General features: G+C 41.0%; 1 protein-coding gene across 3 annotated transcripts in view; it reads left to right on the forward strand.

Moving 5' to 3' along the window:
* Nucleotides 1-14,669, forward strand: part of bicc2 (bicaudal C homolog 2) — a 77,854-nt gene that overhangs the window by 21,188 nt on the left and 41,997 nt on the right. For all 3 annotated transcript variants that reach the window (XM_062043363.1, XM_062043365.1, XM_062043364.1), the window contains exons 5-10: nt 2,550-2,711; nt 6,666-6,719; nt 6,959-7,174; nt 7,246-7,497; nt 12,525-12,656; nt 12,742-12,931. In XM_062043363.1, the coding sequence (XP_061899347.1) occupies nt 2,550-2,711; nt 6,666-6,719; nt 6,959-7,174; nt 7,246-7,497; nt 12,525-12,656; nt 12,742-12,931 (1,006 nt within the window). The remainder of the gene's footprint in view (nt 1-2,549; nt 2,712-6,665; nt 6,720-6,958; nt 7,175-7,245; nt 7,498-12,524; nt 12,657-12,741; nt 12,932-14,669) is intronic.

Genomic DNA, 14,669 nt, shown 5'->3' on the forward strand with positions numbered 1-14,669 from the left:
GTGTGCCTGGAATGATCCAGCCGCAAGAAAATGTAAATCGCAATACATTTTTTCATATAGGAGATTTATCAGAGTAACATGTTTCCTGTATTAAAAATAAAAAATAAAAATCAAACACTAATATACTAAAGGGACATGGGGGAATTATTTTTTTTAATTTTTTTTTTATTTTATTTTTTTTTAGACATATCAAAAAAAAAAAAAAAAAAAAAAAAATATAACATTTTTTTTATATAACTTTATAAAAAGTTTGTCTTGCGCATAAGAAAGTTTCTCGTGTGCATGAGATAGTTTCTCGTGCGCACGAGAAAAAATTACAAAAAATTACAAAAAAAGACATTTCCCCCATGTCCGTACAGGAGCGACTGGTTTTGGCTTATGTACAAACAAACATGCGCGACATGCACACCAGACAATATCTCGCGGCCGCGGCACAGTGGTTGAAAAACACTGATCTAGATAACAACAGAACTTATTTTATTAGCACGCCGAGATGCGCTGTGGTGTTGCGATGGTGTGCCTGGAATGATCCAGCCGCAAGAAAATGCATATCGCAAGACATTTTTTCATATAGGAGATTTATCAGAGTAACATGTTTCCTGTATTAAAAAGAAAAAAGAAAAATCAAACACCAATATACTAAAGGGACATGGGGGAATTTTGTTTTTTTAAATAATTTTTTTTTTTTTTTTTTAGACATTTAAAAAAAAAAAAAAAAAAAAAAAAAATTATAAATTTTTTTTTTTATAACTTTATAAAAAGTTTGTCTTGTGCATAAGAAAGTTTCTCGTGTGCATGAGATAGTTTCTCGTGCGCACCAGAAAAAATAAAAAAAAATTACAAAAAAAGACATTTCCCCCATGTCCGTACAGGAGCGACTGGTTTTGGGTTATGTACAAACAAACATGCGCGACATGCACACCAGACAATATCTCGCGGCCGCAGCACAGTGGTTGAAAAACACTGATCTAGATAACAACAGAACTTATTTTATTAGCACGCCGAGATGCGCTGTGGTGTTGCGATGGTGTGCCTGGAATGATCCACGCCGCAAGAAAATGCATATCGCAAGACATTTTTTCATATAGGAGATTTATCAGAGTAACATGTTTCCTGTATTAAAAAGAAAAAAGAAAAATCAAACACCAATATACTAAAGGGACATGGGGGAATTTTGTTTTTTTAAATATTTTTTTTATTTTTTTTTTTAGACATTTAAAAAAAAAAAAAAAAAAAAAAAAAATTATAAATTTTTTTTTTTATAACTTTATAAAAAGTTTGTCTTGCGCATAAGAAAGTTTCTCGTGTGCATGAGATAGTTTCTCGTGCGCACCAGAAAAAATAAAAAAAAAATTACAAAAAAAGACATTTCCCCCATGTCCGTACAGGAGCGACTGGTTTTGGGTTATGTACAAACAAACATGCGCGACATGCACACCAGACAATATCTCGCGGCCGCAGCACAGTGGTTGAAAAACACTGATCTAGATAACAACAGAACTTATTTTATTAGCACGCCGAGATGCGCTGTGGTGTTGCGATGGTGTGCCTGGAATGATCCAGCCGCAAGAAAATGCATATCGCAAGACATTTTTTCATATAGGAGATTTATCAGAGTAACATGTTTCCTGTATTAAAAAGAAAAAAGAAAAATCAAACACCAATATACTAAAGGGACATGGGGGAATTTTTTTTTTTTAAATAATTTTTTTTTTTTTTTTTTAGACATTTAAAAAAAAAAAAAAAAAAAAAAAAAATTATAATTTTTTTTTTTTATAACTTTATAAAAAGTTTGTCTTGCGCATAAGAAAGTTTCTCGTGTGCATGAGATAGTTTCTCGTGCGCACCAGAAAAAATAAAAAAAAATTACAAAAAAAGACATTTCCCCCATGTCCGTACAGGAGCGACTGGTTTTGGGTTATGTACAAAAAAACATGCGCGACATGCACACCAGACAATATCTCACGGCACACTAGTGTGCCGCGGCACAGTGGTTGAAAAACACTGATCTAGATAACAACAGAACTTATTTTATTAGCACGCCGAGATGCGCTGTGGTGTTGCGATGGTGTGCCTGGAATGATCCACACGCAAGAAAATGCATATCGCAAGACATTTTTTCATATAGGAGATTTATCAGAGTAACATGTTTCCTGTATTAAAAAGAAAAAAAGAAAAATCAAACACTAATATACTAAAGGGACATGGGGGAATTTTTTTTTTTTTAATTTTTTTTTTTTTTTTTTTTTTTTTTTTTAGACATGTCAAAAAAAATAAAAAAATAAAAAAATAATTTATAACATTTTTTTTTATATCTTTATAAAAAGTTTGTCTTGCGCATAAGAACGTTTCTCGTGTGCATGAGATAGTTTCTCGGGCGCACGAGATACATGTCTAAAAAAAATAAATACAAAAAAAATACAAAAAAATTACAAAAAAAGACATTTCCCCTATGTCCGTACAGGAGCGACTGGTTTTGGGTTTTGTACAAACAAACATGCGTGACAATACCAAGAACGGGATCTGTGCTGTGTGCTGAATAACCCCAGGTAAACAAAGTCACCCTCAAGATGGACGTGGCCTACACGGAGCACTCCCACGTCATCGGCAAGGGCGGCGGCAACATCAAGAAGGTGATGGAGGTCACTTCCTGTCACATCCATTTCCCGGACTCCAACCGCCACAATGCTGCGGGGGAGAAAAGCAACCAGGTGTGCTTAAGGACCAAAAAGGTTTATCCAGACAATAACAGGACCTTTAATACAAACCCCGTTTCCATATGAGTTGGGAAATTGTGTTAGATGTAAATAGAAACGGAATTTGCAAACATTTTCAAGCCATATTCAGTTGAATATGCTACAAAGACAACATATTTGATGTTCAAACTGATAAACATTATTTGTGTGTGCAAATAATCATTAACTTTAGAATTTGATGGCAGCAACACGTGACAAAGAAGTTGGGAAAGGTGGCAATAAATACTGATAAAGTTGAGGAATGCTCATCCAACACTTATTTGGAACATCCCACAGGTGTGCAGGCTAATTGGGAACAGGTGGGTGCCATGATTGGGTATAAAAACAGCTTCCCAAAAAAATGCTCAGTCTTTCACAAGAAAGGATGGGGCGAGGGTCACCACTTTGTCCACAGCTGCGTGAGGAAATAGTCAAACAGTTTAAGAACAAAGTTTCTCAAAGTGCAATTGCAAGAAATTTAGGGATTTCACCATCTACGCTCCATAATATCATCAAAGGGTTCAGAGAATGTGGAGAAATCACTGCACGTAAGCAGCATGGCCGGAAACCAACATTGAATGACCGTGACCTTCCATCACGGGTGGTTCCTCTATTTAAGAAGGGGAACCGGAGGGTGTGTTCCAACTATCGTGGGATCACACTCCTCAGCCTTCCCGGTAAGGTTTATTCGGGTGTACTGGAGAGGAGGCTACGCCGGATAGTCCAACCTCGGATTCAGGAGGAACAGTGTGGTTTTCGTCCTGGTCGTGGAACTGTGGACCAGCTCTATACTCTCGGCAGGATCCTTGAGGGTGCATGGGAGTTTGCCCAACCAGTCTACATGTGTTTTGTGGACTTGGAGAAGGCATTCGACCGTGTCCCTCGGGAGGTCCTGTGGAGAGTGCTCAGAGAGTATGGGGTATCGGACTGTCTGATTGTGGCGGTCCGCTCCCTGTATGATCAGTGTCAGAGCTTGGTCCGCATTGCCGGCAGTAAGTCGGACACGTTTCCAGTGAGAGTTGGACTCCGCCAAGGCTGCCCTTTGTCACCCATTCTGTTCAGAACTTTTATGGACAGAATTTCTAGGCGCAGTCAAGGCGTTGAGGGGATCCGGTTTGGTGGCTGCAGGATTAGGTCTCTGCTTTTTGCGGATGATGTGGTCCTGATGGCTTCATCTGGCCAGGATCTTCAGCTCTCGCTGGATCGGTTCGCAGCCGAGTGTGAAGCGACTGGGATGAGAATCAGCACCTCCAAGTCCGAGTCCATGGTTCTCGCCCGGAAAAGGGTGGAGTGCCATCTCCGGGTTGGGGAGGAGACTCTGCCCCAAGTGGAGGAGTTCAAGTACCTAGGAGTCTTGTTCACGAGTGGGGGAAGAGTGGATCGTGAGATCGACAGGCGGATCGGTGCGGCGTCTTCAGTAATGCGGACGCTGTATCGATCCGTTGTGGTGAAGAAGGAGCTGAGCCGGAAGGCAAAGCTCTCAATTTACCAGTCGATCTACGTTCCCATCCTCACCTATGGTCATGAGCTTTGGGTTATGACCGAAAGGACAAGATCACGGGTACAGGCGGCCGAAATGAGTTTCCTCCGCCGGGTGGCGGGTCTCTCCCTTAGAGATAGGGTGAGAAGCTCTGTCATCCGGGGGGAGCTCAAAGTAAAGCCGCTGCTCCTCCACAGGGAGAGGAGCCAGATGAGGTGGTTCGGGCATCTGGTCAGGATGCCACCCGAACTCCTCCCTAGGGAGGTGTTTAGGGCACGTCCAACCGGTAGGAGGCCACGGGGAAGACCCAGGACACGTTGGGAAGACTATGTCTCCCGGCTGGCCTGGGAACGCCTCGGGATCCCCCGGGAGGAGCTGGACGAAGTGGCTGGGGAGAGGAAAGTCTGGGCTTCCCTGCTTAGGCTGCTGCCCCCGCGACCCGACCTCGGATAAGCGGAAGAAGATGGATGGATGGATGGATGGATGGACCTTCGATCCCTCAGACGACACTGTATCAAAAACCGACATCAATCTCTAAAGGATATCACCACATGGGTTCAGGAACACTTCAGAAACCCACTGTCAGTAACTACAGTTGGTCGCTACATCTGTAAGTGCAAGTTAAAGCTCTCTTATGCAAAGCGAAAGCCATTTATCAACAACACCCAGAAACTCCGCCGGCTTCTCTGGGCCCGAGATCATCTAAGATGGAATCATGCAAAGTGGAAAAGTGTCCTATGGTCTGACGAGTCCACATTTGAAATTGTTTTTGGAAGTATTCGACATCGTGTCATCCGGACCATCCAGACTGTTATCGACGCAAAGTGTAAAAGGCAGCACGTGTGATGGTATGGGGGTGTATTAGTGGCCAAGACATGGGTAACTTACACATCTGTGAAGGCACCATTAATGCTGAAAGGTACATACAGCTTTTGGAACAACATGTTGCCATCTAAGCGCAGTCTTTTTCATGTTATTTCAGCAAGACAATGCCAAGCCACATTCAGCACATGTTACAACAGCGTGGCTTCGTAAAAAAAGAGTGCGGGTACTTTCCTGGCCCGCCTGCAGTCCAGACCTGTCTCCCATTGAAAATGTGTGGCGCATTATGAAGCCTAAAATACGACAGCGGAGACCCCCGGACTGTTGAACAACTTAAGCTGTACATAAAACAAGAATGGGAAAGAATTCCACTTTCAAAGCTTCAACAATTAGTTTCCTCAGTTCCCAATCGTTTATTGAGTGTTGTTCAAAGGAAAGGCCATGTAACACAGTGGTGAACATGCCCTTTCCCAACTACTTTGGCACGTGTTGCAGCCATGAAATTCTGAGTTAATTATTATTTGCAAAAAAAATTAAGTTTATGAGTTTGAACATCAAATATGTTGTCTTTGTAGTGCATTCAACTGAATATGGCTTGAAAAGGATTTGCAAATCATTGTATTCCGTTTATATTTACATCTAACTAGGGCTGTCCGATAAATGCGTTAAAATGTAATATCTGAAATTATCTGTATCGTTTTTTTTATTATCAGTATCGTTTTTTTTTGTTTTTTTTAAAATTAAATCAACATAAAAAACACAAGAGACACTTACAATTAATGCACCAACCCAAAAAACCTCCTCATTCACACAAAAGGGTTGTTTCTTTCTGTTATTAATATTCTGCTTCCTACATTATATAAATGATAAATGATAAATGGGTTGTACTTGTATAGCGCTTTTCTACCTTCAAGGTACTCAAAGCGCTTTGACAGTATTTCCACATTCACCCATTCACACACACATTCACACACTGATGGCGGGAGCTGCCATGCAAGGCGCTAACCAGCAGCCATCAGAGGCAAAGGGTGAAGTGTCTTGCCCATGGACACAACGGACGTGACTAGGAAGGTAGAAGGTGGGAATTGAACCCCAGTAACCAGCAACACTCCGATTGCTGGCACAGCCACTCTACCAACTTCGCCACGCCGCCCATATCAATTTATATCAATACAGTCTGCAAGGGATACAGTCCGTAAGCACACATGATTGTGCGTGCTGCTGCTCCACTAATAGTACTAACCTTTAACAGTTAATTTTACTCATTTTCATTATTTACTAGTTTCTATGTAACTGTTTTTATATTGTTTTACTTTCTTTTTTATTCAAGAAAATTTTTAAAATTTATTTATCTTATTTTATTTTATAATTTTTTTTTAAAAGTACCTTATCTTCACCATAACTGGTTGTCCAAATTAGACATAATAATGTGTTAATTCCACGACTGTATATATTGGTTGATATCGGTATCGGTAATTAAAGAGTTATATATTGGAATATTGGATATCAGCAAAAAGCCATTATCGGACATCCCTACATCTAACACAATTTCCCAACTCATATGGAAACGGGGTTTGTATATAAACAATAAGCTGACGTGTTTTTGTTTTGTTCCTCCCCCTCACCAGGTGTCGATAGCTGGACCCGTGGAGGGAGTGGAGGAGGCCCGGAGGAGGATCAGAGTGAGTGGTCTATTTATAATCTCAGCAGAGCCTACCTGGGGATTGATTTTTATTTGTCTCAAAACTCAATTTCTTCACACCAGTCTGGACTCAGAGATCAATAGAATGATCAATAGAGCATCTGACACCCAATCAGACAGGTATATTTGTCAAAAAGGTTTAGTGTGTCTTTGCCCGGCGTCGCCTCATTCGCCCCGTTCCTCTCACTTTGCCTCCGTCTTTTGTACTTTATGTGGCAGGATCTGCAGCCCCTGGCGTTGACCTTTGACCTCCCCGTCAGCCTGGCCCCTCAGGCTCCGCCGGACGCCGGCTCCCCGCTCGTCCAGCAGGTCGTGCAGACCCTGGGGGTCAGCGTGAGCTTCAGGGCGGTGCCACCCCAGCCTCAGGCGCAGCCCGCCTTCTTCGGGAGCTGCTGCACCGTCTGGGGCCTGCGGGGCAACGCGACAGCGGTGAAGGTCAGCGTCCGCACGTCGACCGCGCTCGGTTAGGACACGAGCAAAGCGTAACCACCACCGTGTGACGGCAGAAGGCGACCTGCGTCTTGATGGAGCTGCTCCTGGGGTCGGAGGTGGCGGGCGGCGCCGTGACCAGCCAGCTGGACGTCACCTCGCAGCAGCACCTCTTCCTGGTGGGGCAGAACGGCGCCCACTTCCTGAGCGTCATGCACCACACGCAGACCCAGATCATTCTACCGGACCTCAGCGCGCCTCAGAACCCCCCCTCGCTGCTCATCCAGGGCAGCCCGGATGGAGTGTGCCTGGCCCGGCAGCAGCTCATGGTACCTTGTACAACACTCCACACGCTAAACTACAGTACTAAGATCCAAATAATGTGCTAAAAAGTGTGTGCAAACTATACAATTGCATCTACTATTAGTGGGCGTGTTGTGGGTGATCTACTAAGACTGCGGGCCTGATTTGCTAAAGGTTTGATCATACTTGCCAACCTTACCGATTTTCCCGGGAGACTCCCGAATTTCAGTGCCCCTCCCGAAAATCTCCCGGGGCAACCGTTCTCCCGAATTTGTCCCAACAATATTGGGGGCATGCCTTTAAGGCAGTGGTCCCCAACCACCGGGCCGCGGCCCGGTACCGGCCCGTGGACCGGCCCGTGGACCGGCCCGTGGACCGGCCCGTGGACCGGCCCGTGGACCGATTGGTACCGGCCGCGGCTCGGTACCAATCGGCCGCACAAGAAATTAAAAAATAAATAAATAAATAAATAAATTATTAAATCAACATAAAAAACACAATATATACATTATATATCAATATAAATCAATACAGTCTGCAGGGATACAGTCCGTAAGCAAACAGGATTGTATTTCTTAATGACAAAAAAAATAAATAAATAAAAAAAAAAAAATTTTTTTTTTTTTTACTAACCCCCCCCTCGGTCCGTGGGACAAATTTTTAAGCATTGACCAAGTACAAAAAGGTTGGGGACCACTGCTTTAAGGCAGTGGTCCCCAACCACCGGGCCGCGGCCCGGTACCGGCCCGTGGACCGATTGGTACCGAGCCGCGGCCGCACAAGAAATTAAAAAAAAAAAATAAATTAAAAAAAATATTAAATCAACATAAAAAACACAATATATATATTATATATCAATATAAATCAATACAGTCTGCAGGGATACAGTCCATAAGCAAACAGGATTGTATTTCTTAATGAAAAAAAAAATAAATAAATAAAAAAAAATAAAAAACATTTTTTTTTACTAACCCCCCCTTGGTCCGTGGGACAAATTTTTAAGCATTGACCGGTCCGCAAGTACAAAAAGGTTGGGGACCACTGCTTTAAGGCAGTGGTCCCCAACCACCGGGCCGCGGCCCGGTACCGGCCCGTGGACCGATTGGTACCGAGCCGCGGTCGCACAAGAAATTAGAAAAAAAAATAAAATAAAAATAAATAAATACAAATAAATAAATAAATCAACATAAAAAACACAATATATACATTATATATCAATATAAATCAATACAGTCTGCAGGGATACAGTCCGTAAGCAAACAGGATTGTATTTCTTAATGACAAAAAAAAAAAAAAAAAAAAAAAAAAAAAAAAACATTTTTTTTTACTAACCCCCCCCCCTCGGTCCGTGGGACAAATTTTTAAGCATTGACCGGTCCGCAAGTACAAAAAGGTTGGGGACCACTGCTTTAAGGCAGTGGTCCCCAACCACCGGGCCGCGGCCCGGTACCGGCCCGTGGACCGATTGGTCGCACAAGAAATTTGAAAAAACAAAAACATTTAAAAAAAAAAAAGAAATAAAAAAAATAAATCAACATAAAAAACACAATATATACATTATATATCAATATAAATCAATACAGTCTGCAGGGATACAGTCCGTAAGCAAACATGATTGTATTTCTTAATGACAAAAAAAAAAAAAATTAAAAAAAAAATAAAATTTTTTTTTACTAACCCCCCCCCGCCCCCACCACTTCTTTTAGCGTCCTCTACAACCTGTCGTCGCGTCCGCTTTTCCTCCATATAAACAGCGTGCCGGCCCAGTCACATAATATATACAGCTTTTACACACACACAAGTGAATGCAAGGCATACTTGGTCAACAGCCGTACAGGTCACACTGAGGGTGGCCGTATAAACAAATTTAACACTGTTACAAATATGCGCTACACTGTGAACCCACACCAAACAAGAATGACAAACACATTTCGGGAGAACAGCCGCACCGTAACACAACACAAACACAACAAATACCCAGAATCCCTTGCAGCACTAACTCTTCCGGGACGCTACAATATACACCGCCCCCGCTACCACCAAACCCCCCCGCCCCCAGACATCAAAACTAATTGAATTTGTTTTAATCAGCCCCTTAAGTCACCCAGGAGCGACAACATTATAAAATGAAATTGCTGAATAGGCGATACATTTTTGTTTCTGACATTCTGACACAGACAGAATATTCTCTCTCAATCGTCGTGTTTTTGCCGAGCATTCGCCTCCTTTTTCACAGCCGTTTGTGCTTAGCTGTGCCAGTTTGCATGCACAATTCAAACGATAGACGTATAGACATTCTGCGGTGTTGCGATGGTGTGCCTGGGATGATCCAGCCGCAAGAAAATGCATATCGCAAGACATTTTTACATATAGGGGATTTATTAGAGTTTCCTACATTATATGAAAAAAAATGAAAAAAACAAACACCAATAAAAACGAAAGGACATCAAAACTAATCAATCAAATTTGTTTTAATCAGCGCCTGAACTCACCCAGGAGCGACAACATTATAAAATGATATTGCTGAATAGGCGATACATTTTTGTTTCTGACATTCTGACACAGACAGAATATTCTCTCTCAATCGTCGTGTTTTTGCCGAGCATTCGCCTCCTTTTTCACAGCCGTTTGTGCTTAGCTGTGCCAGTTTGCACGCACAATTCAAACGATAGACGTATAGACATTCTGCGGCGTTGCGATGGTGTGCCTGGAATGATCCAGCCGCAAGAAAATGCATATCGCAAGATATTTTTTCCTATAAGGAGATTTATTAGAGTTTCCTACAGTATATGAAAAAAAATGAAAAAAACAAACACCAATAAAAACGAAAGGACATCAAAACTAATTAATCAAATTTGTTTTAATCAGCCCCTGAACTCACCCAGGAGCGACAACATTATAAAATGATATTGCTGAATAGGCGATATATTTGTGTTTCTGACATTCTGACACAGACAGAATATTCTCTCTCAATCGTTTTGTTTTTGCCGAGCATTCGCCTCCTTTTTCACAGCCGTTTGTGCTTAGCTGTGCCAGTTTGCACGCACAATTCAAACGATAGACGTATAGACATTCTGCGGCGTTGCGATGGTGTGCCTGGAATGATCCAGTCGCGAGAAAATGCATATCGCAAGACATTTTTTCATATAAGGAGATTTATTAGAGTTTCCTATATTAAAACACATGAAAACCAAACACCAATAAAAACGAAAAGACATCAAAACTAATCAATCAAATTTGTTTTAATCAGCGCCTGAAGTCACCCAGGAGCGACAACATTATAAAATGATATTGCTGAATAGGCGATATATTTGTGTTTCTGACATTCTGACACAGACAGAATATTCTCTCTCAATCGTCGTGTTTTTGCCAAGCATTCGCCTCCTTTTTCACAGCCGTTTGTGCTTAGCTGTGCCAGTTTGCACGCACAATTCAAACGATAGACGTATAGACATTCTGCGGCGTTGCGAGGGTGTGCCTGGAATGATCCAGCCGCAAGAAAATGCATATCGCAAGACATTTTTACATATAAGGAGATTTATTAGAGTTTCCTATATTAAAACACATGAAAACCAAACACCAATAAAAACGAAAAGACATCAAAACTAATCAATCAAATTTGTTTTAATCAGCGCCTGAACTCACCCAGGAGCGACAACATTATAAAATGATATTGCTGAATAGGCGATATATTTTTGTTTCTGACATTCTGACACAGACAGAATATTCTCTCTCAATCGTCGTGTTTTTGCCGAGCATTCGCCTCCTTTTTCACAGCCGTTTGTGCTTAGCTGTGCCAGTTTGCATGCACAATTCAAACGATAGATGTATAGACACTCTGCGGCGTTGCGATGGTGTGCCTGGGATGATCCAGCCGCAAGAAAATGCATATCGCAAGACATTTTTTCATATAAGGAGATTTATTAGAGTTTCCTATATTAAAACACATGAAAACCAAACACCAATAAAAACGAAAAGACATCAAAACTAATCAATCAAATTTGTTTTAGTCAGCGCCTGAACTCACCCAGGAGCGACAACATTATAAAATGATATTGCTGAATAGGCGATACATTTTTGTTTCTGACATTCTGACACAGACAGAATATTCTCTCTCAATCGTCGTGTTTTTGCCGAGCATTCGCCACCTTTTTCACAGCCGTTTGTGCTTGGCTGTGCCAGTTTGCATGCACAATTCAAACGATAGACATATAGACATTCTGCTGCATTGCGAGGGTGTGCCTGGAATGATCCAGCCGCAAGAAAATGCATATCGCAAGACATTTTTTCATAAAAGGAGATTTATTAGAGTTTCCTATATTAAAAAAAACGAAAAAAAAAACACCAATAAAAACTAAAAGACATCAAAACTAATCCATCAAATTTGTTTTAATCAGCCCCTGAACTCACCCAGGAGCGACAACATTATAAAATGATATTGCTGAATAGGCAATATATTTTTGTTTCTGACATTCTGACACAGACAGAATATTCTCTCTCAATTGTCGTGTTTTTGCCGAGCATTCGCCTCCTTTTTCACAGCCGTTTGTGCTTAGCTGTGCCAGTTTGCACGCACAATTCAAACGATAGACGTATAGACATTCTGCGGCGTTGCGATGGTGTGCCTGGAATGATCCAGTCGCAAGAAAATGCATATCGCAAGACATTTTTTCATATAGGGGATTTATTAGAGTTTCCTATATTAAAAAAAATGAAAAAACAAACACCAATAAAAACGAAAGGACATCAAAACTAATCAATCAAATTTGTTTTAATCAGCGCCTGAACTCACCCAGGAGCGACAACATTATACAATGATATTGCTGAATAGGCAATATATTTGTGTTTCTGACATTCTGACACAGACAGAATATTCTCTCTCAATCGTCGTGTTTTTGCCGAGCATTCGCCTCCTTTTTCACAGCCGTTTGTGCTTAGCTGTGCCAGTTTATAAGAAACAATCCTCTGCAACCAGCACCAACTGACATTTTGCCGCTGTAATAACACAATTCTGCAGAGGTTTAATTCGATTTTCGTGTCTGTTTTGATTCAGGACTGTCTGCCTGTGTGTTTGATGTTTGACATGCGTGAAGACATGGAGGCGGACCCCTGCACGCTGGCTCAGATGATGCAAAACCTGGGAGTCTTCATTAGTGTCAAGCCCAAAGTGAAGCAGACCAACAAGGTAGCACTACGTGATCCGTGTCATCTGCGTCCACGGGTGACGAGTTTTATCCCACCTATTTCCTCTGTGCGTGTAAACGTGGCAGTCAGTGGTGGTGAAAGGTCTGGAGAGGAACATCCAGTGTCTTTACCAAGCTCGTCGTCTGTTGCTGGGCTTGGACTCCTGTGACTCCACCAAGGTGACCAAGGTGACCCCTGACCCTGCTCTGGCCGGCAATGAGCTGACCAGCTACTGGCTGAACATGTTGCTGCAGCAGCTGCGCCTCTCCGAACACAGTGAGCTTGCACATACTGTAAATAGTATCTAAGCAGCACATACTGTAAATAGTATCTAAGCAGCACATACTGTAAATAGTATCTAAGCAGCACATACTATAAATAGTATCTAAGCAGCACATACTGTAAATAGTATCTAAGCAGCACATACTGTAAATAGTATCTAAGCAGAACATACTGTAAATAGTATCTAAGCAGCACATACTGTAAATAGTATCTAGGCAGCACATACTGTAAATAGTATCTAAGGAGCACATACTGTAAATAGTATCTATTGCACATACTGTAAATAGTGTCTAAGCAGCACATACTGTAAATAGTATCTAAGGAGCACATACTGTAAATAGTATCTATTGCACATACTGTAAATAGTGTCTAAGCAGCACATACTGTAAATAGTATCTAAGCAGCACATACTGTAAATAGTATCTAAGCAGCACATACTGTAAATGGTATCTAAGCAGCACATACTGTAAATAGTGTCTAAGCAGCACATACTGTAAATAGTATCTAGGCAGCACATACTGTAAATAGTATCTAAGGAGCACATACTGTAAATAGTATCTATTGCACATACTGTAAATAGTATCTAAGCAGCACATACTGTAAATAGTGTCTAAGCAGCACATACTGTAAATAGTATCTAGGCAGCACATACTGTAAATAGTATCTAAGGAGCACATACTGTAAATAGTATCTATTGCACATACTGTAAATAGTATCTAAGCAGCACATACTGTAAATAGTATCTAAGCAGCACATACTGTAAATAGTATCTAAGCAGCACATACAGTAAATGGTATCTAAGCAGCACATACTGTAAATAGTATCTAAGCAGCACATACTGTAAATAGTATCTAGGCAGCACATACTGTAAATAGCATCTAAGGAGCACATACTGTAAATAGTATCTATTGCACATACTGTAAATAGTATCTAAGCAGCACATACTGTAAATAGTATCTAAGCAGAACATACTGTAAATAGTATCTAAGCAGCACATACTGTAAATAGTATCTAAGGAGCACATACTGTAAATAGTATCTAAGCAGCACATACTGTAAATAGTATCTAAGCAGCACATACTGTAAATAGTATCTAGGCAGCACATACTGTAAATAGTATCTAAGCAGCACATACTATAAATAGTATGGAAGCAGCACATACTGTAAATAGTATCTAAGCAGCACATACTGTAAATAGTATCTAAGCAGAACATACTGTAAATAGTATCTAAGCAGCACATACTGTAAATAGTATCTAAGGAGCACATACTGTAAATAGTATCTAAGCAGCACATACTGTAAATAGTATCTAAGCAGCACATACTGTAAATAGTATCTAGGCAGCACATACTGTAAATAGTATCTAAGCAGCACATACTATAAATAGTATGGAAGCAGCACATACTGTAAATGGTATCTAAGCAGCACATACTGTAAATGGTATGGAAGCAGCACATACTGTAAATGGTATCTAAGCAGCACATACTGTAAATAGTATCTAAGCAGCACATACTGTAAATGGTATCTAAGCAGCACATACTGTAAATAGTATGGAAGCAGCACATACTGTAAATGGTATCTAAGCAGCACATACTGTAAATAGTATCTAAGCAGAACATACTGTAAATAGTATCTAAGCAGCACATACTGTAAATAGTATCTATTGCACATACTGTAAATAGTATCTAAGCAGCACATACTGTAAATAGTATGGAAGCAGCACATACTGTAAA

This window comes from Entelurus aequoreus, linkage group LG04 (assembly GCF_033978785.1).
Source record: "Entelurus aequoreus isolate RoL-2023_Sb linkage group LG04, RoL_Eaeq_v1.1, whole genome shotgun sequence".
In the NCBI taxonomy this organism is placed as follows: domain Eukaryota; kingdom Metazoa; phylum Chordata; class Actinopteri; order Syngnathiformes; family Syngnathidae; genus Entelurus; species Entelurus aequoreus.